The sequence below is a fragment of the Gobio gobio genome, assembly GCF_949357685.1.
Source record: "Gobio gobio genome assembly, chromosome: 12".
In the NCBI taxonomy this organism is placed as follows: domain Eukaryota; kingdom Metazoa; phylum Chordata; class Actinopteri; order Cypriniformes; family Gobionidae; genus Gobio; species Gobio gobio.
The window spans coordinates 23,408,616-23,434,215 of record NC_137105.1 but is presented as its reverse complement, the minus strand read 5'-3'; the positions used below and the strand labels follow the sequence as shown (position 1 = coordinate 23,434,215).

General features: G+C 38.2%; 2 protein-coding genes across 2 annotated transcripts in view; one reads left to right on the top strand and one right to left on the bottom strand.

The window, feature by feature from the left end:
• Positions 1–458: 458 nt before the first annotated feature.
• ubr7 (ubiquitin protein ligase E3 component n-recognin 7) lies at positions 459–14,553 on the top strand. Its single transcript, XM_079831487.1, has 12 exons — positions 459–800; positions 884–1,016; positions 1,356–1,489; positions 6,064–6,124; positions 6,213–6,308; positions 9,715–9,768; positions 9,901–10,006; positions 11,422–11,537; positions 12,005–12,196; positions 13,506–13,686; positions 13,783–13,844; positions 13,939–14,553. The coding sequence occupies exons 2-12, from the start codon at positions 885–887 to the stop codon at positions 14,029–14,031; spliced, it is 1,227 nt and encodes a 408-aa protein (XP_079687613.1). The 5' UTR covers positions 459–800; position 884; the 3' UTR covers positions 14,032–14,553.
• A 3,259-nt stretch (positions 14,554–17,812) lies between these two features.
• Positions 17,813–25,600, bottom strand: part of btbd7 (BTB (POZ) domain containing 7) — an 84,675-nt gene continuing 76,887 nt past the window's right edge. Inside the window, exons 9-11 of the mRNA XM_079831486.1 lie at positions 25,009–25,187; positions 23,881–24,288; positions 17,813–23,490 (exon numbers count right to left, since the gene is read on the bottom strand). Of these exons, the coding sequence (XP_079687612.1) occupies positions 22,834–23,490; positions 23,881–24,288; positions 25,009–25,187 (1,244 nt within the window). The 3' untranslated portion in view covers positions 17,813–22,833. The remainder of the gene's footprint in view (positions 23,491–23,880; positions 24,289–25,008; positions 25,188–25,600) is intronic.

The window sequence follows — 25,600 nt, the reverse complement described above, 5'->3', positions numbered from 1 at the left end:
AGAAAAGGCCTGATCCCCTTTAGATTTCAGGTGAGTTTTAGGAATTCAAGGAAACCATTTTTTTTAAAAAAAAACATTGCTTTTTCGAATTTTAAGAATACAAACTGAAGCTCAAGTGAACCCTAAAACTTGACTGTATTTTATACATTAACCTCCAAAAATCACATACCCATTTGTAACCTATAGAGACTAGCCTAAAAGAGACCTAAACACAGTGTTATACATACAAAAAAGAAAAGAAACAAAACTGTAAAATGTTTCCATTTGTAAACATTTTCATAATCTTATTTAACCTATATGTTTAAGTTTGTTTTAATGTATTTGTCTTTTTTGTTTGCTTATTTAATGTACCCCTTGACCCCATTGTAGTTGTTACTTTTTAAAATCAACAATACAAAAACTAGCCTATAAGAGACTTACTATTAATAAGTAGTATAATAAGTGGACATGGCAACACTGATCTACCCTTTGAACCCTGACCCATCGAATTGGCTTCCCGAAAATTCCAACTTTTTCTGTTTTTCCAGAACCAGTGAGATCATGTGGGCATGACGTTTTAATACACGTTAGTGAGAAAAAAATAACTCTATCATAATAAATTATGTTTATAACTCCCGCGTCTCCCGCCAAAACAGCATATATTTGCATAAACCGGAAGCAGCATTGGTTTTGTTATTGTCACCGTTAATCCCGAAAAATTATTTGGCTAATGTCAAACTGCATGACACGTTCACACACCTTTCCTTTTGTTATATTACTGTGGATTCTCTGTCGCCACTAAAACGTGATTTCGTTGACAGGTAACAGTTAGGTTAGTTCGTGTCTCGTTTCGTGCCCTGGAACAGGAACTGGAAATCATTTTTTTTGCGCTCGTCTCTTCAAGGATGGCGGCAAATAATGGAGAGGAGGAGGCTACTGTATCTCTGGTGGATGTCTTAGAGGAGGATGAAGAACTGGAGAACGAAGCCTCCGCTGTGCTTGGAGGGAGTGATTCAGAAAAATGCTCGTATCCAGAGGTTTGACGTGTTTATATAAACACAGCCCTGCTGTATAATATTTTTAGCATGCTGATTATAACCTGACAGTGCCTATTACATCTTGCTGATCAACATTATTCTTAAAAAGTGTTTGTTGGATCGTTTTGGTTTGGGGTTAGCATACTACTTTATGAATAATGCGTCGATGCAGCGTCTATTTGTTTGGAAATAAACACATAGTAGCAGGAACAAGAATCCCTTTTTCAGTACAGTTAAACATCTAACAGTAGCTGTCAGCAGATGCTCTGCATTCATATTCTTTGGATGAAAATAAGCTCTATGTCCTAAAACGAGATGGTTTTCCCTTTGTCCTAACAGGGATATGTGAAGCGTCAGGCTCTGTACGCCTGCAACACCTGTACACCAAAGGGAGGAGAGCCAGCTGGCATCTGCCTGGCATGTTCCTACAAGTGCCATGAAGGCCATGACCTTTTTGAGCTGTATACCAAGAGGTGAATATTGCCACACATTCCTTAAAATAATCAGCTGGTACTCTAACCCATTTAAGCAAAGCTAAAATTCTTAGTTTGCCTGATTTAAATATATATATATATATGTTGTAATTATTATTTGTCAGCATCATAGGCAATGTGTGTGAAACTGAGACCTGTCACAAGAAGAGAAAATTGTTTCGGTGTTTAAAAGTCAGCAAGAAATTAAAATGGACAATTCTTAGTTTTTATGTAAAGTAGCAGTATTTGTTATGCATGATTTATCAATGCACATCATTATTATGTTTTTATTCATGTGCCCTCATAATCTTTAAAGGTACAATATGTAAGATTTTTTTAATTAAACTATCCAAAAAACACTAGAACAATGTTATATATTTTGCTGTCTTGTGTCCTTACATTATCCCAGATGTTTCCAAGAATGTTTAAATCCAGAGGAATAAGCCTTTTTTACCAGGATGTGGACTGTCCATGCGTCACCTATCAATGACATCATACCTGTTACTAGGGCTGTACGATTAATCGAAAAATAACCGAAACCGACATTTAGAACCTATAACCGACGTATTTTTCCCATGTCGGTTATATTGGTTTTCACGTGACTCCGCCCCGTCAGTCACATCAAGTGCAGTTTGCAGGCACACAGAGATGCAGGAGCAGTTATCTGTGTTTATAGATGCCCAGAATCACTATAGTAGCTGCATGTTTTACACAGTTTATTCAGGTCAGTTAATTGCTGTTCTTATAGCCTATACGCGCTGCCACCGACACATTTAATTATTTTATTTGGAATGACAAATACTGATTAAAGCAACACAGCATCCAAATATTCATAAAGAGCTTATCATGTTTAACCTGGCAATACAGACAATGTAAACAGTCCCGACCACATCAGTCAATGGGCTATGGATAAAGATGACATCGTCTTCTCCAAACATGCAGACTGCCTATGATTGCTGACACAGAGCAATATCTGGCTATTTGCTTAGAGCTCTTTTTACTCAGTCCAGCAATCTGCAAGCCTCGGACACATAATCTGTGCACATGCCCTAAGCTACCCAAAATAAGAACAATTAGTTTGGTCCTGTAGCCACACACTGCCATAGCATTTGTTAACGGCTGGTACTTTAACATTTTCTCAGAAAAACACACGTCCATGTAAGCATCAAAACAACAGCCCACTTCTAGAATCACGATATCTTTAGAAAGTTCATCAATGACTACAAACACACAGACGGTGCGCGCAAGCCCCGAAGCCGCTTTCACTTTCGTGCTCATAAAGTTTGTCAAGTATGCATTTAAAGGCTTGCCAGTTTCAACATTTAAAGCGTTTGTGCACTATTCAAAAACAACAATATGGAAAACTTCTCCATTCAGTGCTCAGCTTTTTTCTGTGACACAGAGAGCCGAGCCGTGTCACGTCTCTGACAACAAGGCAGACCTCTATCACCTGCGTCCTCACAAAGCTTTGTCATTTGTATGTGTTTGAAGCCCTGCCAGTTTGAACATTAAAGCGAGTTTCGACCATGTGTATTATGTTGAACTAATGCCTGATATATTGTGACAAACGAACACTCAGACAGAAGCTCGCACATCACGTGAAGATTGCGCGCAGAGAGCATCGCTCAACGCTGTCCTGTGACTAAAGTAAAGTCACTAAAGTAGGTTAGAAAGTCAACCGTTATAGGCATATATTTGAATACTTTTGAAGTACAAACCATAGCTTCATAATGAATAGAGACGGTATGAGTAATTCACACACACAATCTCTCTCATTTAATGCATTCAAATAAATGTAATGTAGGCCTACTGTGCTAATGTATTTGTATCTGATGTGAAGTCAACCGTTAAAAGTATTTTAAAATCACAAAGAAATGCACTTTTTCATTAGAAAAAAAAATTCCACCTTTAATAGTAGAAAATATTTACAGTACAAACCTTATCAGGAACTTACTCAAAAACCTTATGAGAAAAAAATAAAAATAATCGTTCATTAATCATAATCAAGGTCAAATGTTCAATTAATCAAGGTTTTTATTTTGGTCAAATCGTTACAGCCCTACCTGTTACCCTCGATTTCCGTTATAATTTTTTTGTAGAAACCATGGAAACATCAAAGATGCTTTAATATATGTTTTATTAGACAAGGAAACAACTGTTTGGATAAATTTATAGACAGAAAACAAATTGTTATATAGCACAACACGTTTAGTCTTATTGTATGAATCTCAATATTAATCATGTTTTACCATGCCTAATATCGATCTAGCTTACTGCAGTGTGCAACAAGTGTCTCATAGTAACCACCGAGCGAATGCACAGAGTAACGTTCGTACATAATTTTCGACATGCTCAAATGTATCTAATAAGACATATCCTATTAACAGGGCTCGACATTAAGCCTGTTCACACGCTTGTCCTTCGGACAAGTGAATCTGTCATTTCCTTCGGATGAGACGTTAAACCGAGGTCCTGACTCTCTGTGGTCATTAAAAATCCCAGGATGTCCTTCGATAAAGAGTAGGGGTGTAACCCCGGCATCCTGGCCAAATTTGCCCATTGGCCCCTCTCCATCATGGCCTCCTAATCATCCCCATATTCAGATTGGCTTCATCACTCTGTCTCCTCTCCACCAATCAGCTGGTGTGTGGTGGGCGTTCTGGCGCAATATGGCTGCCGTCGCATCATCCAGGTGGATGCTGCACATTGGTGGTGGTTGAGGAGAATCCCCCTTCTATATGTAAAGCGCTTTGAGTGCCTAGAAAAGCGCTATATAAATGTAACATTATTATTATTATTATTATTATTTACTTGTCCGAGTAAAACATTTGCTTGTCCGGATTTTTTTTGTAAATATAATCTATTCTGAAGCAATATTCTCACCAGTGTTTAATCAGCTTTGACATATTTAAAAATGCCTTTTTGTCATATTTTTACCTTTTTATAAAGGGCATTTTTCCATAATCTTATTAAATATAGGATATGCTTCAGATTTCCTTTTATATTCTTAAATTTGATCTATAAATTAAATTAGAATAAGACACTATAGGCTGTTACCAATCAAATTAAATAATTAACTGCATTAAATTATGTTATGAGATTATTTAAAAAAATGTTGTATATAGAAATAATAAATGTTGGAAAGATGAAACTAAACCACCAGTAGGTGGCAGCATGTGACCGTCTTAATGAGTGAGTCATTGAGTCGATTCGTTCAAACGGCTGATTCATTCAAGAATTAGGCGGTCGTTTACGAATAGGTCATTGAATCTTTGATTCAACCGATTCATTCAAACGCTGAATCATTCAGTAACACGCTGTTGCTGTGAGATGCGTTACGGTTCTGCTTTGATATTTGTTTGGAACTATTTTCGCTGCTGAAATAGAACAAAAACAGTCCATATTGCATGTAAAATGTAAGTGACTTAATGTTAATTAATTGTTTATGGAACTGGCGTATGAAATCGTGATGATATTCAGGAAAATAACACTCTTGTTAGTGTAATGTTGCTTAACTGTATCATATGTTATAAATATAAAAACTACACAATTTTAACTGTGTATGTTAACTGAGTTTCTTTGTATGAATGGTGCTCATTTGTTTCTCCTTGAGAGGCTGCGCGAGCCTCAACAGAACAAACTTGTCAGTTAGTTTTATATTATCATCCACTATCGATCTCCACTTACACTAACTGAATGCAGAATCATTATTGCACTTTGGTGATTCACTAGTTATTTTTTGTTTTGACGTTTTAACCAGGATACTTGTCCGTCGGGCAAGTAAAATTATTTTTCACTTGCCCCTTCAAAAAATCCACTTGTCCCGGACAAGCGTTAATGTCGAGCCCTGTATTAATATGATAAAACATACGTTTGACCGGAAGTGGCGACTGTGGCCTATTAAAAGTTCTGCTGTTCTCCAGTCGTGTGTCGCGCTCGTCTCTCATTGGCAATCGCTCCAGCGGCCACATAGCGCTCCCAAAGCACCCGGTCCTGCTCTGCTTCATACTACAGTAACGTTAATAATCTCATCCATGAACATGATTTCTGCTGAGTCCCATCCCGATTCCACTGGCTGTGAGGTGAAGACGACATCTCCCATGAATCCGCGCTCAATCTCGGCGTCACCTCTAGCAGCGAAAAACTACATAGTGTAGTACAAAGTACATAGTGACTTAAGTCAAATTAACTTCCCTTCCCCCTTGCAATGACGTCTCTTCATTTTACTGGCACAAGGGTGGGAGAATCTGTCATTCACATGAGATCACAGCAAATCCAATCATTTCCTGATGGACAAAATTAAGTCCTGTCCTACATTTTTTTTTTCTTGCTTGAGAAAATGTATCACTTAGATATCCATCACAATAAGGAAGAAAATAATATTGCATCCTATGTTTCTTTCTAACTTTAATGCAAGGAAAATTCCAGATGGAGAAAAATTTAAGCATCACATTTTCTTAGAAGACTGTTTGGATTTAATTGTGCACTGACCATACTTTAAATCATACTGGCAGAGGTTATGATATATTAATTTGGAAGCTGCATTCATTATTTAAACGTTATTGATATTACAGGAATTTTCGATGTGATTGTGGAAACGACAAGTTTGGGGAAATGGAGTGCAAGCTATTTGCGGTAAGTTATGTTTCACTATTAGTTTGAGTTTGTGTCTTTCAGTTTTAACTGTAGTGATGGTGATTATTTAAGGGTTTCTTTTATGCAGGATAAAGAGAAAGTGAATTCAGGGAACAAATACAGCCACAATTTTTTTGGCTTGTATTGCACATGTGACAGACCCTACCCAGATCCAGAAGACGAGGTAATGTGCACTTAATTTAGAGTTGCATTCTATAATGTTTTTTCTATCACCTATAATTCTGTTGTCTTATCATTAAAACTATATATATATGAATCTGTAATTGTAACAATACAGTACATTTGGAGTAGGCATGTCAGACAGGACTGTGTTAGAGGATCTGTGTGGTCAGTATTGCTGCTTCCTATATTCAGAGTACATGTGATCTCTATAGTGAAAAGTGAGTGTGTATTCAAAAGCGATAGCGGCTCCCTGATACCTAGAAGTTAACTTTATTTAAGATTATTTATTAACTTTATGCAAGCTCAATTCATATCTTTCAGCGAGAAAGTTTAATTTATGAACTTTTATTTTGAAATGTAAGTCAACAACATTAGGTAGAAGCCCCTTTTTTGGAGGTACTGCCCACTTTGGGAGTTTACACCACATTTTGTAGTTCTCTGGCCTGCAGCTATATCTACTTGCTGATGCCTGCAAATTATAGGCCTATACACAGAGTATGCGTGATCGCTTGAAAACGAGCCCTAGATACCGGTTTTGTTGCAAGAATATATAAATGTTTATGTACAGTATATGTACGCCACCTAAAGGATTATTAGGAACACCTGTTCAATTTCTCATTAATGCAATTATCTTACCAACCAATCACATGGCAGTTGCTTCAATGCATTTAGGGGTGTGGTCCTGGTCAAGACAATCTCCTGAACTCCAAACTGAATGTCAGAATGGGAAAGAAAGATGATTTAAGCAATTTTGAGCGTAGCATGGTTGGTGGTGCCAGACGGGCCGGTCTGAGTATTTCACAATCTGCTCAGTTACTGGGATTTTCACGCACAACCATTTCTAGGGTTTACAAAGAATGGTGTGAAAAGGGAAAAACATCCAGTATGCGGCAGTCCTGTGGGCGAAAATGCCTTGTTGATGCTAGAGGTCAGAGGAGAATGGGCCGACTGATTCAAGCTGATAGAAGAGCAACTTTGACTGAAATAACCACTCGTTACAACCGAGTTATGCAGCAAAGCATTTGTGAAGCCACAACACGCACAACCTTGAGGCGGATGGGCTACAACAGCAGAAGACCCCACCGGGTACCACTCATCTCCACTACAAATAGGAAAAAGAGGCTACAATTTGCACAAGCTCACCAAAATTGGACAGTTGAAGACTGGAAAAATGTTGCCTGGTCTGATGAGTCTTGATTTCTGTTGAGACATTCAGATGGTTGAGTCAGAATTTGGCGTAAACAGAATGAGAACATGGATCCATCATGCCTTGTTACCACTGTGCAGGCTGGTGGTGGTGGTGTAATGGTGTGGGGGATGTTTTCTTGGCACACTTTAGGCCCCTTAGTGGCAATTGAGCATCGTTTAAAAGCCACGGCCTACCTGAGCATTGTTTCTGACCATGTCCATTAGAGCCCGACCGATATATCGGCGGGCCGATATTATCGGCCGATATTAGGCTTTTACCAAACTATCGGTATCGGCATTTATGATGGCCGATAAATGAATATTTTTTTAAAAATAAAAAAACCGGACGAAACACCTCTCAAACACATTGAGTGTTGGCGTTTCATAGTTTGTCCACCAGAGGGCGCTCTACAACGTGCCGGCTGGCAACACCACCAGCTGATCCAGCAGAGTCATGCTGAGCTTCAGCGCTCTGAGCGCTGCATTCACAACACAGATCATCCGCGAAATGCATGTAAGTTGGCAACGAGACATACATTGCTTGAATTGAATAACAGTTAAAAGAACATCCCCATCAGTTCTCTTAACTCAAATAACATGACACAATTTGTAACTGCCAAGTCCAGTTTTGCTGTTACATGTAAGCCAAGAGAGCTGGTAATTACGCTAGGTTACAGTTGACTGACTTATTTTACCTCGGACAATGTGACTGAATAAAATGTATTTCTTTAATAGTCTGACAGTTTGACATCATGAGACGTATCATCTCTCCCCTGCCCGTTATTTTGAAAAAGTATACATATTTCTAAATTATAACTTATCATAGACGCTAACCACAAAGCTAGCTAATGCCATGGCTATCAGTGGGAGACCGCTAACATTAATGCGCCTTGAAAAACACAACAAACTTATTCTGCCTAAATAAAGTAATGATTACTGTATTTATAACTAGTATATTTGTAGTTCCAGTCTCTGCATTGTAAATCGTAAGTTAGGCTCGTGAAGAGTGAACGAAAGTGCGTGACTTCGTTCAGACGCCGCATTAACGAGTCAAATAATGGATTACACGAGTCATCATCAGTAACGTTAGTAGATTTTAGAAGGCAGGCAGCAAATGATGATTGAAAATGGTTTGTGGTAGCTTGATGGATAGAATTAAAAGTGCATGTAAAGGGATAAGCAAGTTGACATTGTAATTATAAGGTGGCTCATATTTATACTGTATATAGTTTATGTTTTGCTGTTGTTGTTATTTATCAGAACTTCTAGAACTTAACTGAATATTTTTTTTTCCAGTCTTGCTAAAAGTTATATTTATAAAGCTTACCACATCTATTAATACTGGTAACTTTGATTTTTTGTTTTTGTTAGCCTATTGTGTTTTCGTCCAAACGACTTTAAGTTTCATATCTTAAGTTTGTATTTTTATACATTTTATTTATCAGAACTTTAATATATTTTATGTTCCTCTGTTCTGTTGTAACAATAAAACAAACAAGTTTATTTTTAAACTGCATTATCATATTATTTTAGAGAGGCTGAGGGATCATGAATAACTACAAATAACTGATGTATAAGGGAAATCTGTTTGTGTTTTTTTACGCGTTTCTGTTATTTTATTTTTTTATTTTTTATATATATCGGCTGATATATCGGAATATCGGATTTTTAAGTGACCAAATATTTGTATCGGTATCGGCCTTAAAAATCCTTTATCGGTCGGGCTCTAATGTCCATCCCTTTATGACCACCATGTACCCATCCTCTGATGGCTACTTCCAGCAGGGTAATGCACCATGTCACAAAGCTTGAATCATTTCAAATTGGTTTCTTGAACATGACAATGAGTTCACTGTACTAAAATGGCCCCCACAGTCACCAGATCTCAACCCAATAGAGCATCTTTGGGATGTGGTGGAACGGGAGCTTCGTGCCCTGGATGTGCATCCCACAAATCTCCATCAACTGCAAGATGCTATCCTATCAATATGGGCCAACATTTCTAAAGAATGCTTTCAGCACCTTGTTGAATCAATGCCAAGTAGAATTAAGGCAGTTCTGAAGGCGAAAGGGGGTCAAACACAGTATTAGTATGGTGTTCCTAATAATCCTTTAGGTGAGTGTGTGTATGTATATGTGACATCCCTAGTTTGGAGTGCTTTTATTATTTTATACAGATTATATACGTGTACAATTTTAAAGTGAATTTCTCTCTCCAGGTTTCAGATGAGATGATCCAGTGTATCGTGTGTGAGGACTGGCTCCATGGTCGGGTTAGTTTCAAATTAATGTTTCTTCACTTTAGTTTCAAAATGTTTAGTGTTCTTTGTGTGTGTGTAGATAAGGAACATAACTTCTCCTGGTGAAATCAAATGTCTGAGAACATCTATGTGTGTTTCTATTAGCATTTAGGCTGTGTAGTGCCAGACTGTGTGGAGCTACAAGAGATGATCTGCGAGTCGTGCATGAATAAAACACCTTTTCTTTGGAACTATGCTGCAAATATTGCAGGTAATATTATATATTTTTCTGCTTCTAATTTGCATTTACAGATATTTAGTAGTGGTGGGTGAAAAAATCTATTTGCATGTGAATCACTATTCTATCTTTAATCAATTTGCATCGATTCACAAATTTCACATATTGATTTAAAAAAAAACTTCGGATTGGTAGTACTTTAACTTCGTAGTACTAAAAGTTATTGACATGTCAGAGTGTTAAAAATCAATATAATCTTCAAAAATAGGCTTGTGTAACAGTATATTAGATCTGCATTCATTTTAAAGGAACTTTAATGTTTAAAAAAATCACTCGCTGCTTTTGACTGAATCACTTTTGTATCTTTAATATGAATCAATTTATATTTAACTTATACAGTGAAGGCTATACAGTGTTTTATGTTTTACATTTGAGTCAATTTCTGTAGTATTTATTTGTAGTATTACTACATATTACATAAAATTAGGCTACTGTACTGGAATTATTTTTATTTGTAAACAAATTGTTTGTAATTTGCTTCTTTGTTCCTATTCTTAATATCAAAATAAAAGGGAATTGCCTGCCTTGCTTTATCACAGAAGACTGCCAGTCATGTGTGTAAGGATTGCAGTCAGCTTAATAATAATATTGGGTTGACTAAAATGGGAAGAAAAACAAAATAAATGTCAAGGTTCACATTTAAATTTAGTGGGATTTTTTTTTCTTAAAAACCTATTGAACTGTCTAGCACAGTCAAATAAGAAAAGAACACAAAACAGTATACTAGAATCAAATCTATGCATAACGAATCGAAATTTGATAAAAAAAAATCGGGAATCGACTCATGAAGCATCAAAATATTCCCACCCCTAATATTTAGTATAACTGCAAAGTTTTCTTTAAGAAGGGAAATAATCTAAATGTACACTACTGTTCAACATTTGGATTAAGATTTTTTTTTTTTATTAATATTTATATTCAGCAAGGACATCTTAAATTGATCAAAAGTGACAGTAAAGATGATTTACAATATAACAAAAGATTTCTATTTCAAATAAATGATCTTCTTTTTAACTTTCTACTCATCCGAAATATCAGCAGCACAACTATATTCACTGTGGATAATCAGCATATTAGAATGATTTCTGAAGGATCATGTGACACTGAAGACTGGAGTAATGATGCTGAAAATTCAGCTTTGCCATCACAAGAATAAATTACATTTTAAACTATATAGAAATAGAAAACAATAATATTTCACTATATTTTAACTTTTTTAATCAAATAAATGCAGCATAGATAGACATAATAGACTTTCAAAAATACAAAAAAAATCTTATCAACCCCAAGCTTTTGAACGGTAGTGTACATTAACATATTTGTCAGTTAGCATCTTTTACTAAACATTTATACATTTGTGAAGGCTTATTTTGTCTTGTTTGCATCAGTTCCACCCATAACAAAAGTAAGCCCATGCAAAGGAGAAGGGGACGTGAAGGTGGAGGTAGAAAATGATGAAGAGAAGATAAAAAATGAGAACCTGAAGAGCCCTGTAGATGAGAAGGTACTTGCTGTCTGCTGGATAATGTCTGTCTTGTCTCTGAGTAGGAGGCTGATTCATGAAATGGCAACTTTTCCATTTATTCCTGTTCAAACTAAATCTCCTTTAAACAGATATGCAATGAACAAGTGTTTTAATACTAGATGCACTAAAGATTTAAAGCTGTTTTAGACACAGGTTTGCCTTTGTTTCACCAGTCTCGCCACAAGATGGCGGTAGTTAGATGATGCTTATCAGAAAGAGTGCTTTCACTGGGGAATTAATGCATCTCATGCGTCATCTGTCTCAAGCCAGAATTTAAAGGAATCAAGCTAAATTGAATTTACACCACATTGTTTTGTTGCTGTTAGAAATGCCAACTCAGCTCTATGATTTGAGGAATATTAAATTATTTTAACAATCTACACAGCAAAAGAAGAATCAATAGAGAATCAGTGCTTAAGATTTGATGAGCTTCTCTCTGCTGACAGGTGCAGGTCAACGGGACATCCGCCTGTAAGAGGAAACACCAGGAAGAAGCTGAAGGTTCCTCAGAGGTGGGCTCGTGCTCCGGTTGCAGGCTGAGAGAGATGAAGGCCTCGGGGAGGAGCCAGACCCTGCAGGGTGCTGTGTTCTGGCCGTCTGCCTGGCGCACCAAACTCTGCACCTGCACCGACTGCAAGGTACAGCTCAAACACAACGATTACAGAGGACATTTACTTACTTACTATCTCTGCTTTACCCTTAGTTAACAGATGCGGTTCTGTAACAGTTAAATTACATTTGGATTATAAATTGTGATAATAATTATTGTAATGACTACTTTATCTCCCTCTCTCAAATATTTATTTAGAAAATTGGCCAAAAATGCCAGTAAAGCTACAAACGATTGTATACTGTTGCAAAGGATTTCTTGCAAATAAATGCTGTTCTTTTGAACGTTGTTCGTCAATATTTCTGGAAAGAAATTGTGTGTATCATTGTGTCAACAAAAATATTACGCAAACACAACTGTTTTCAACATCGATGCTAATAAGAAATGTTTCTTGAGGAATCAGCGTATTAGAATGATTTCTGAAGGATCATGTGACACTGAAGACTGGACTAATGATGCTGAAAATTCAGCTTTGTCATCACAGGACTAAATTACATGTTAAAATATATTGCTAAAAGACAGTTATTTTAAATTGTGATATTTCACTGTATATACACCGATCAGGCATAACATTATGACAGGGGAAGGGAATAACACTGATTATCTCTTCATCAGGGCACCTGTTAGTGGGTGGGATATATTAGGCAGCAAGTGACCATTTTGTTCTCAAAGTTGATGTGTTAGAAGCAGTGCAAGCAAGCGTAAGGAAAATAAAAATGGGCAAGCGTAAGGATTTGGACCAGTTTGACAAGGGCCAAATTGTGATGGCTAGACAACTGGGTCAGAGCATCTCCAAAACTGCAGCTCTTGTGGGGTGGAACACTTTTGATAGATGCTGACCGTCTGCATTGGTCAGTATCTATCAAAAGTGGTCCAAGGAAGGAACAGTGGTGAACCGGCGACAGGTTCATGGGCGGCCACGGCTCAAACAGACGAGCTACTGTAGTTCAAATTGCTCAAGAAGTTAATGCTGGTGCTGATAGAAAGGTGTCAAAATACACAGTGCATCGCAGCTTGTTGCGTATGGGACTGCATAGCCAAAGACCAGTCAGGGTGCCCATGCTGACCCCTGTCCACCGTGTTCTGCTGGGAAACCTTGGGTCCTGCCATCCATGTGGATGTTACTTTGACACGTACCACCTACCTGAGCATTGTTGCAGATCATGTACAGCCTTTCATGGAAACAGTATTCCCTGGTGGCAGTGTCCTCTTTCAGTAGGATAATGCCCCCCGCCACAAAGCAAAAATGGTTCAGGAATGGCTTGGTTTTTTTGGGAGAATGAGGAGGATATCTTATTTGTTTCCTGGTCTCATGTTAATTGGGTTTGTTTGCTTAGATCCTCTATGCAGACACAGGAGTGTCTTTCCTCACAGATGAGACGGACACCGTCCTGGCGTATGAGAACAAGGGCAAGTCCACAGAGCAGGCTGAGCAAGCTGGTGGAGCCGAGGGTCGTGACCCCTTGATGTCGGCCTTAAACAACCTGAATCGGGTTCAGCAGCTGGAGATCATCCATGGTTAGTAGGGTTCAGTGGTACTAGCACCTTTAAAATGGACCTGCACACAATTTACTATCAATTCAACTGTGATGTTCACATTACATTTTTCCTCAGAGTATAATGACATGAAGACAGAACTGAAGGACTATCTGCAGCGATTTGCAGCAGAAGGAAAGGTAGGCTTCAAACATTTTTATTTGGTTTTGTTATTGAGCTGAAGAAAAGTTTGTACCGTCTAGTGTTAAATTTCTCCTCTCCTTCCTTGTTTAGGTGGTGACACCTGAGGACATCCGTCAATTTTTTGAACAGCAGCAAAGCCGCAAGAGACGAAGAGCCAACGCAGGCCAGTACTACTGCAGTTAAACGGTCCTTCACCCTGACATTTCAAGCATACTAGCTACATCCAACGTTTTTTTTTTTCTCTTCTCCAGTCTTTTTCCAAGGCCATTCCTGGTTTTATGAAATAAATATGCAGTTCAAATTCAGGCCCTCATAAGCTTGTATGATTTTGACCTTGTATAGTGATGTATGACAGGTTCTCAAAAGATGTTCCCAAAGATGTAGCTGTAATTCTGTGTCATAAAACAGCAATTAGTCAATCCTCAGGAGCTCTCTCTTTTAAGAAGTTTAAAATGGTGCCGTTGCATACTGAAGGCTATTAGGAAAGTCACCATCACTTGACTGGAGCCAGTATTAATTCTGTTCTGATGAGATTGCGAATATTCACATTCATGTATGTCAGGGTAAATAATGCCACAGCCCGTTCAGTCACATCTGTGATCTAGTAACCCTTTTTATTTGATCTAGTTTTAACCTGTTTTATGTGTAGATTCTGTTACTTTTTAATGTCCTACCTTTGAGAAATAAACATGGTAATACATTTGGGCCCTGTGATGTATGTCTCGGTTTATCCTAGGAACTCTCCATTAGGGCGAAATTGCCTCCATTTGCACAAAAATGAGATTTAGATGAACAAGTCAGTAATGCCTCTTGGATTGCCTCTAGGATAGTTTTGTTAATGACCGATCAAGCTTTACACACTATTTAAAGGGGTAAAACTAATCAAGGCCACTAGATTTAAAAACTTTAAGCTATGTTTGAAGAAATGTTTTTATGCAGGAAAACATAGGGCCAGAAATTGCTGCCAGATTCACAAAAGGTGCGTTTGCACATAAAGGGGTAACACTTTACAATAAGGTTCCATTAATTAACATGAACTAACAATAAACAGGACTTCTAAAGCATTTATTAATCTTCATGTTTATTTCAAGATTTACTAATAAATTATTCAAATCAAATCTTGCATCTTTTAATATTTAATGGACCTGAGCTAACCTGAACTAAACGATGAACAGTTGTATTTTATTTTTATTAAACTCACCATGAAATCAAAACGGACAGTTGTTTCTTGTTTTTTTATGGAATATCGCCGTATTTGTTATTAATGATATATCTGTGCAGATGTTTTAAAAATCATGTGCCCTCATACGACAACATTCCAAACAATTACCTGTGGACAAAATCAAGTCCTGTCCTGGCTATTTTTTTCTTCTTCCTGTTTTCACAGGAAAAACGTCCGTTTCACTTGGGATATACATCAAAGTAGTGAAGAAAAGACTTTAACATTAACAAAGATGAATAAAAACTGTAACATGCATATTTCTCATCGTTAGTTAATATTAGGCATTAACCAACTTTAACTAATAGAACCTTGTTATAAAGTGTTACCCTTAAATAAACTACCCCTGCAATACAATAGACTTTTGCCCAGATTTGCAGTTTGGAAGAGTCAATACTAATCAGTCTGCATATTTAGGCAGTCGGTATTGAAAGATTTCACAGAAAATTATTAGCTTTTAGGTACTACATTTGAATTTGAACTTCCTTTGCAACTGTTAAAAAGTATGTTCAATATAGTATGGATGTTATGAATGAAATTCGGCATGTTATTGTCATGTCATGTGACCTACCAGCGTCAGTTGCGTTGCTTCTCTGCCATTCATGAATCCTCTCCCGTGGCCTCATGGGATGGTAAAGTGCCTATCCAAAACGCATTTCAGAATCTCGCCGTCATCCAGGTACTTTTCGCATACTGTTTTTCCAATACTAGATACAATTTCGGACATACTACTCTGCTGGTGTACTGTTTTCACATACTATATAGTAGGGAAGTAATGAGGCACATGTTTCTGCATGAGTTTATGTTGGGAACAGCCTTAAGTTTCTCATTCTTCGATTGCGGTGACAAATGGTGTTCAGTTAAAAGAAACTTTGAAAAACAATACTTCATAAAATGTTTGCATACTGTAGGGTGAAAACAATTTGTGCATTTAAAAAAAATGCATATTTAATCAAGTTCATGTGTTACAAAATTTGCATGTTCTTGCCATACATCAAAAAGTTATCATGGGATGTCATTTAAAAATGTAACATTAACACAAATAAAATAGTTATATTGTGATTTAGATTTAATGTAACAAGTACAATTTCATTAAATTGTATAAAATATATATATATACATTTTTTATTTAAAGAAAAAAAGTGTCCATAAAATGTTACCGTAATGAACGCAGCCCATTTAAGAAAAGGGTGAATTGTGTTTGGACTGTTTTCTAAATGTAAAGGACACTGCACGTGACAGCAGATCTAAGGGGTTGATTCATCAATTTTGCCAAATTTCGGACAATTTCATGTCGCACTTTTGACAAATACAGTTTATATTTCTAAAATGGCTGCCTCTGTGATGCTACGGTCATTCATGGTAACTCCACAGACAAAATACAACCAGATCTATTTTTTTTTTTTAAAAAGCATAACATTTGTTTTAGGACATTTATAATCATATAATTGTATCACTCTTGTGAAGTATTGCAGCATTTTTATCAACAGCGTAGAGACGTTGTTTTAAGTCTTAGTCTACGGTGGTAAATTATTGTCTGGTGTTACTTCAAAATGTATCTGAAATTTCTTTCTTTCAGAGCCATTTAATATTATAATTTAAAGTTTTCAGACATTCAAATTAATTCAACCTTTAAGAATAAACAAATGTACCATAGACAATTTTTCATGTCTTTATATTTATGACAAAACGAGAGAAAACTATTCCTCCTTGGTGGAAATATGGGCAAAGAACTGTAATTCTTTGTTTTCTTTTAAGAACTGTAATTTTACTTCACTAGAAACTAGAAATTTACTTAAAATACTGGTACCACAGACATAAGTGGTTGTCACCAGTATTTGAAGGTGTAGTTCACTCTAAAATGAAAATTACTCCATGATTCACTCACCCTCAAGCCATAAGGTGTGTATGACTTTCTTCTTTCTGATGAATACAATCAGTTATATTAATAAATATCCTGATGCTTCCAAGCTTTATAATGGCAGTGACAAGGTCCATTGAGTTTGAAGCTCAAAAAAAGTGCATCCGATTGTGTTCCTCAGAAAGAAGAATGTCATATACACCTAGGATGGCTTGAGGGTGATTGAATCATGGGGTAATTTTCATTTTTAAGTGAACTACTCCTTTAAATAAAAAAAATCTAAAAGTCCATAAGCTTCAAAACTATTTTTAAATATCAATTTAAAAAAAAGTCTCATTTGCTACCACAAATGAAAAACACTGTTACTGTATCAGGAGGGAGCATGTCCCTGCAGCTATGGTCATTTACATAAATCCGCCCAAACAATGTCCATATAAGGGCTTTTTGCACAACCTCACTTTTCTAGCTTCTTTGCTTCAACTCAAGCAAAACGTTTAATTCTCAAAACTAGTTCAAACAAACCCTCCAGTAAACAGGCCTAGACTATGCATGATTGTGTTTTGGACCTCTTGTACTCAAATCAATTTTATATATAGCTTAATTACCTCCAGGAGTGTGATTTTGCATATGTGTGGCTTCAGTTGGTTCTATGTTTAATCTGTAATTTCAGTACGAGTTGAATTATGATTTCTGCATGAAAATGTTTGTATGCACATTGTATGGTTAGTGAACAAGACCCAGTGTTTTCCCCTCCCATTTCCCACTAATGGCAAGGTGTTACTCACTGCTCACCTGGCAGTTTGAATGAAAAAACAAACAAACAAACAAACAAACAAACAAACAAACAAACAAACAAACACCACCACACACAAGCATTATAACTCAAAACTATTTATTTCCAAGACATTAGTCACCTAATTGCAGAGTAAAGTTCATAACTACACCGGCCAAAGAAAAGAATAGAAAAATAGACACTTTCCACAACTCCACAAAAGAATGCTTTTTTTGTATGTGTGTGTATATATACACATAAATATATGTACACACACACACACACAGTCTCAAATAGATATCGCATGTTTTATATATATTTATAAAAAACTTTACATTTTACATACAACAAAACACCATATTTCTGAGGCCAGTGATCAAAAGGTACCAAAAATCTTGAAAAATATTTTTTGAAGGAAAAAAAAAAAAGACAAAATAAACATTATGCACACTAAGCGTTGGCTACAGTATTACAAAGAGACGGTTTAACAGAGGTTTGTAGAAAGGGCTTGCATAAGACAAAAGGGGTGTGGAGGAAGCCCAGCCTCAGGCAGGGAAGGCACTAAATCGTCTCCATAAGAGAGATAGCACAAGAGAGAACCTGGAGATCTTGACTCGTAAGTCTTCAAACACGACTTCCCTTGCCCCTCACACATCCAAAACACAAACCTTCAGCTCAGTTCAGCCTTGCGGCACTTTGGAGATAAATAACGCAACGCCATGCAAATATACTAAAAGGATTAGGAATGAATGTTTAAGAAAAATGACTCAGCTGTGAATCTAGAACTGAATAAACAGGCGTTTCAGTCAAAAATAAATCAATAGAGCCAACAGAGGGCACTATTCCACAACGACTGTTCAGTTTAGTGCAATGGGTACCTTCATCTGTTCTAGCTTTATCCCTTGGTTTAAGATGTCAAGTATGGTGACCAAATTCACCCCCCCCTCCCCACCCCACAATGAACCCAATAGTTTTAAACAATGACAATTTGACGTCAAACATCGTGCTAGTTTGACTTCTACAAGACAGACTAAACAATGATTCAAGCTTCTCATCTGGGAGCTCAAATGCATTTCCAATTCATTCTCTAACAGTCTCTCAGGCAAGCAACCCACAAACCAGACTAAACCCAAATAACAATAAATAGCATTTGTGATAGAAATGTATTAATTATGAGGTCAGTGTGCGTCTCAAACACCAAATAATACCTTCAACTGTGTGCATTGACTTTCGCAGCAATCAGAACCCACCCTCAAAATGATCCGATTGGTGTTTTAGAACATGAAATAAATGACTTCTTAGCAGTTCAAAATGGCCTGAGTATAGCAGAGGCGAAGGTGATCCAAGGAGTTCTCCTAACCTCCCCCTTAAGATTAAGGCATGGCTGGGTCTATATGGGACTAGATCGCTGGGAACGGCATTGACGTCAAGAAATAATGTTCTCCCATGGCAGGAAAACCTCTGAGTAGCAGCAGTAGGCCTAAATATCCATCTGTCGATTTTGGGTCATGGTTACGCAGCGAGTGCGATTCGCTAGAATGACATGACAGACCTCAGATCTCCTCTAGGCTGCCTCGAAGGGAAGTGCTGATGCCAATTACTCAATGGTAACAGTCACCTGAAAAACAGCAAACTAAAAATGCAGGAAATAAAAAAGGAAAACATGGGAAATGTCACGCAGAGAGGTCTTTGCTCATCAGACCACAGATGACCCAATTCAAAATGGCATTGGAACAGAGGGATGGACCCACAGCTCAAAAATACTGAGTTACCAACCAGAAACACTGAGAATTTAAATGACAAGAGCTTCCAGCGCATCAAAAGGAGAACATGCAAGCTTCCAGTAAAACAATTCGCGTGACAGGCAGATTGAGTCGTTTTTGTCATGATGACATGAAGCCTGGAGGATCTGCAAGGTAAAATTAAGTTTGACTGAGACACCTTCTCTGTGAAACAAATCTAGGGTAAAACATTTATTTTATTCGGAATAAAATTGGCTAATAAAAAGGTTTACTCTGCCTCTTTTTGCTGCAGAACGAGGTCAGGGAAGGTACGCTTAAGTAGGCTGCGATGCAACGCATTTTGAGAGGACCATCAATAGCTTACTGAAAGATGAAACTAATGTATTATCAAGTTTGCTCATATGCCAAAGGAAAGGTTTAACCATGTGCATCAGGGACTGAAGATTTGCACGTATCCGATGAGCCTGGCGTAAAGAGAACTGCAGAACTACGTCCTTGACATTAAGAGGAGACAAGCAGCCTCCTACCAATCTCAGTCCATTTCAGATGACTTCAACTCTCTGAGGAGATCACTTGTACCCCAGCCAGGGTCTATGCTGGATCTATTTTTGGATCTGACCCTCTGAGGCTTTGCGGGATGGCAAACTGGAGCGCTCCCACTCAGGGTTCATGACTCTTTCAGGCTTGACTCAGAGGTGGGCTGCTGTAGGAGTCCTGAAGGACCCATTTGTTGCACTGCAACTGCATCAGCCAGCTAACATTTCTGATCAACAACCTGGAGTAGATGAAGAATAACACAAGCTTACTGCCATAACACATGTGATAACTAGATTGAGATCATTTCCATGTAAGATGGCAGAGTCCTCACTTTCTGAACAAAAGTCAAAAACTAGTTGTTCTATTGAATCAGCAAGTTTGAGGAAAAGAGGAGAGGAACCTTGCAGAAATAAATTTGATATCCGACTGTTGGTTCTGAGAATATAAGAATATAAAGAAAGAAAATTGAATTGACTGAAGTACATGTTGAGAGAAGCTGGTCAGAGGTAGAAAGTCTCTCTGGCACAGAAGACCTTGTGTGATTTAAGATGGAAAACTGCATTACCCAAGGTGAGGTCATAAGGCCGTAACTGCAGAAACAGCAGTACAAACCCTACATCAACTCTTAAGGCTATCTTTATAGGTCAAAAAACCTGGGGAGGGATCAATAAAATCAAAGCAATAATAAATGTTCCTTCTATGGTCACAATCATCAAAGAGTCTGTGTAACTTGAATCTCAAGCCAACGGTTTCGATTCGACTTACAAAGAGACGAGAAAACCTGGTAAATAAAATGCCTTCAAGATTCAACAAGCAACACAAACATCCTCCCCAACCCATCTTTGGTCTAACTGTGGGTTCTTAACAGTAAAACAAACCGAAAAAAAAAATTTCTGATCGACCATCCAACCAAAACTCAAGCCTTTTACTAGAGTATAAAATGTTTGAGCACTTTTATCCGACAAGAAGTAAATGACATTCTCAGTATTTCTCAGTGCGTTTGTGCTTTCAACCAACAAAACAGTTTTTGTGCTCCAATGAAAGCACTCAAAGTGAAGAACGTGGGATGGATACGACTGAGGATTGTTTAGATATTCAACAGAGGTCCCACCTAGTCTAATGCAACCAGAGATGCTTATATAATAATATTTGAAAGGATGTGAAAATACAGTACCATTACTTGTGGGGAAAGGCTATTATTGATTATCCTAAAGGGATAGTTCACCCAAAAATGCTAATTCTGTCATTTACTCACCATCATGTTTTCATCCAAACCTGTATGACTTTCTTGCTTTCTGCAGAATACAAAAGGTATTTTGAAGAATGTCTCAAGGCTTTTTCTTGTCCATACAGTGAAAGTCAATAGGGTCCAATGTTGTTGTTTTAGGATCCCACTGACTTTTACTGTATGGACAAAACGTCTTTTTTGTGTTCTACAGAAAGAAAGTCAGTCATGCATGTTTGGAACGACATGAGGTTGAGTAAATGGTGACAATTTACATTTTTGGGTGAACTAGCCTGCATATTTGTGTGTCAGTATGATATTCTGAGAAAGATTCTTAATGTAAGAGAAGAGAGCAAAATGAGGATTTAAAATGAAAAGGCTGCCTATTGCACAGTTATTATAGAATACAGAAATTTCAGATGTTTAAAAAAACAACAACCTTAAAATATGTCACTTTTATAGATAGGGTGTGCAGCGTGTGAGATATTAGTTTCTTAAAGTGTTGTGTAACCAATCAAAAGTAAATACTCTAAATCTTAGTGTCCACGACACTTTTCCAAGATTTCTCTTTTTTTGCAAAGCCTGTTCATGACATCATAATTGTTGGTCATCTGCTGACAGCATTAGCATAGAAAAGCTAATGAACTTCCACCCATGTCCCACCAAACCAGAGGACTGAGGATGCGGCGTGAGGTTGGTTTGATTGAGATTCCTGTACATTTCTGGAGGACGAGGCTGATAATGATCAACCCACATTTGCCATCTCTCAGGAATGCCAGCAAAGGCAGCCTTGGAGAGAGAATCAATGCAAAAGAGGGTGCCAAATTTTAGTTTGAGGGGACAGATAGTTTTTAAAGTTAAATACACTGGAATGAATCTGCAAATCTGGGTTGTGAAACACAGTAAAACAAAGGCCCATTCACATTTAATGGTGCATCTGCGCCATTGTTATGCCTGATAAGTTGCCTCATAGGAGACAGGGGATTTCATTTGTTTTCCCTTTTATGTTCCATCTCGGCTCTTAAATTGCACAGGCTAATGTAAAAGCCGGCAAATGCAGCGGATTACACAAGCTATTACTACCAATCTGCCCTCAAAAGAAGGAGCCATTTTTCAAGGACTAGACAAAGTAATGTGTTTGCAACTTATTGCCTTCATATTTTTTAAGTTTACTCCTAAGGAACAAAATCTGTGCATCTAGATAAATATATATTTTCTCCAGTCCTCCTAGTATGTTCAGGTAAATTAAAATAAAAGAAATATACTGTGAAATCTGTACATTAATATGCAGCATGTGTGGAAAATATGAGAACCAGGATGTCCAGAGTGACTTTCTTGTTTTAATAAATCAGATTGGATCCATTTTGACCTCTTTTCAGGGTGAACACAACCAAACCAAGCTCTTTGCGCTCTATACTAGGTTTCAAACCAATCTGGAGCAGTTTATGTGACATCTCCCTTTAGCATCTCCCATCAGAAAAGCAGCCACTCACGTAGCTTATGGGCGTTCATTACTTCAAGTTACTGTCGGCCCAAGAAAGAATACAAAGTGCAGGACTGCTGGTGCCTCACCTGTTTGCTTATACTTAGCATTTAAATCAGTCTTCAGTCTCTTTTTTTAATCAGGGGTCAGAGAGCAGACTTCCTATAGGGGTAGTCGGGTTTGTTGGGTGACCTGCGGTCTCGGGCCCCCAACCCTCCCTCGTCCCCAGTCCCTACGTTCGCCCCTAAGCCCAGCCCAATTCCCTCTGGAGCAGGCCGGCGGCCTGTAGGCCATTCCTCGTACTGTTCTGTGGAGGGGCCGAGCCCACAGGTGAGGTCCGTCTCATTTATGGGCCGTGACCTCTGCACGGCTTGCGTAACGCCCCCTTGTGAGACGATCGCCAAGTCTAGTCTCTGTGGAGGCTGTTCCAGCACATCCAGACGGAGGGATTCTGAAGCCTCTGAGTAGGATGGAGGCGGCGCCCCTCCACCTGCCTGACGGCCATGGATGTAGAGGTCTGGTCCACAGTAGGGAGGCACGTGGCGGCCCGGGAACTCATAGAGATCTGGGAAGTCAGGCTGCGGACCCTCCGGCTTGGGTTCGGCTGCATGCCGTTTGCGGGAGGAGTGCGGGTGACGGCTAGAGTAGCTGTGGGACATGGGAGGAGCTGTAGAAAGGTGAGGGTGGGCTTCGTGACTCTCCACCTCCATAGAGACCTCCGGAAGTCGCCGTTCCTTCAGGCTCATTGCCGAAACACCCATGGCGATGTCTGGCATGAACTCATTGATGACAGGCTCCATGTTCTGTAGAATAAGTTAAAATACAACTGTTATCTCTAGGGAAGCATGATATACCAGTACCATATTGGTTATAATCCATTATTATTTAATAATAATAATAATAATAATATAATTTGATTAAATTAAATCTGTATCAGTCTATATTGTATACATAGATGCTTATTTTTAAAAAACACTGATAATTCAATAAAACTGTTAAATGTAATCTAATATATATATATGTGTGTGTGTGTGTGTGTGTGTGTGTGTGTGTGTGTGTGTGTGTGTGTGTGTGTGTGTGTGTGTGTGTGTGTGTGTGTGTGTGTGTGTGTGTGTGTGTGTGTGTGTGTGTATAAAATAGAAGTATATTTAAAGAATAAATATATAAAATAATAATATATTGGTATTAATCACCATTTGCTTGTCAGGATGAAGATTCCTTCCCCCCTGTGCATTAGTACAGTCTGGGGGCAAGGGCTTGGCTCCTGGTGGGTAGACTGGGCTGCCCATTTTAGAAGAGGGCTGCCTATGAAGGAGTGCATGATTGCAGGGGTAGGAGAAAGATCTGGAGGGAGGTTGGCTGGGGACTCGTGGTCTCCAACCTGCTTTAAACTGCTGCTGGCTATGGCCCGGGGTGGTCGGGGGATGGTAGGGTGGAGGAGGTGGGGGCAGAGGGGGGTGGAAGCCCACCAGAGCCTCCAGGTCACTGAACATACTCTCCACAGCTGGTGTACTGTTGACCCGGCAGCGACCTGACTGGCGCAAGGCCAGGACGGGACTCTCGTCTCCAAAACGCTCCTCAGGAAAGAATTTGTGCGGATTCTAAAACACAGCACACATCAATGTAAGGGCATGTTTGGGCTAGACATGCTTCAAAACAGAGTTAATAGGCTGTCTGGTATGCTTAAGAAGTTTTGACTCCTTCCAAGTTTTCCAGCGTAGGTTCACTGGTCACTTAATGGTGAGAATAACAAGACATCACAGTAGTTCAATGGCTCAGAGCCTCAAGAGCACAGTAACTGTGGAGAAACATGCTAGTCAAAGCAACATGGAGTGATACAGAACACGCTAAGGCCCGAAAAATACTCAAGTATGTGAATGCAGTATTCTTTAAGAAATGCATACTTTTACTCAGGAAGGATACATTTTGAATGAATTTAGAATAATTTGAAGTGACACTGAAGACTAGAGTAATGGCTGCGGAAAAATCAGCTTTACCATTTAATTACATTTTAAAATATATATAGAAAAAAACCTTTAATATATTAAAAAGTAATAATATTTAAAAATATTTGAGTATTGTGACATTTATATAGACGTTTGCAATGCAGTAGAGAAGCCTTCGCATCTGAACAACAATATTCCATCTTTTAAAAATGTTATTTTACTTTAACAAAATCTGTGTAAGTGCCTGCAATCCCTAGAAAACAATTGTATTCATCAGAGGCTGGGGTAAAACTAACTGACATGAAAGTCAGAGTGAGATTCACAGTAGCCATAGCAACTTATCAGCCTCCACGCAAACAGGATGTGCTGGGTTACCTGTAGGAGTTCTGCAGCCCCGTCAGGTAGGCCAAACTCGCGGAGCACACGGATCTGCAGCTCGTAGCTGACTGTGGCGCCCTCACCACAGTTCAGAGCATACGCTCGCTGCACCTGGTCTGTGTGACGCAGCTCCTGCAGCCTACGGATCATTTCCTTCACTACTGCCAACCTGGGCACTGAAAGACAGGGTGAGAAAAGGAAAACATATGACTTAAGTTAGAATAAATGGGTTAATACAGATGAAAAGGTGCATCAATTAATAATATTACATATCAGGTAATAAACAGAGATTTATACAAGATGAATATGTATGATAAAGTTTTTTTTTTTAAATTGGTGTTGAATTTTGTTTTATATAACACCCACAGCATCACAAAGCTTGCCAACATACAAGGCCAATGTTCCCAACAAACAAACAAACAAACAAACGTCTCATGGTTTGATTTATGCGAGTCACAACCACATCTAGATTATGACCATATATTTGGCCTGTGAAATATCTAAAATTACTCGATTGTGGTGTTTGTGAGTGATTTATTTGCTCAAGTATAAGTGAGTATTATACACAGATATATAGTGCACATAATGA

Bases quoted from the DNA above. Each gene is read 5' to 3' on its own strand.
- ubr7 (XM_079831487.1), top strand. From the start codon at position 885: ATGGCGGCAAATAATGGAGAGGAGGAGGCTACTGTATCTCTGGTGGAT. The intron at 10,007-11,421 runs GTAATATTATAT...TGTTTGCATCAG, and splicing joins CTATGCTGCAAATATTGCAG to TTCCACCCATAACAAAAGTA. The intron at 13,687-13,782 runs GTTAGTAGGGTT...ATTTTTCCTCAG, and splicing joins GCAGCTGGAGATCATCCATG to AGTATAATGACATGAAGACA.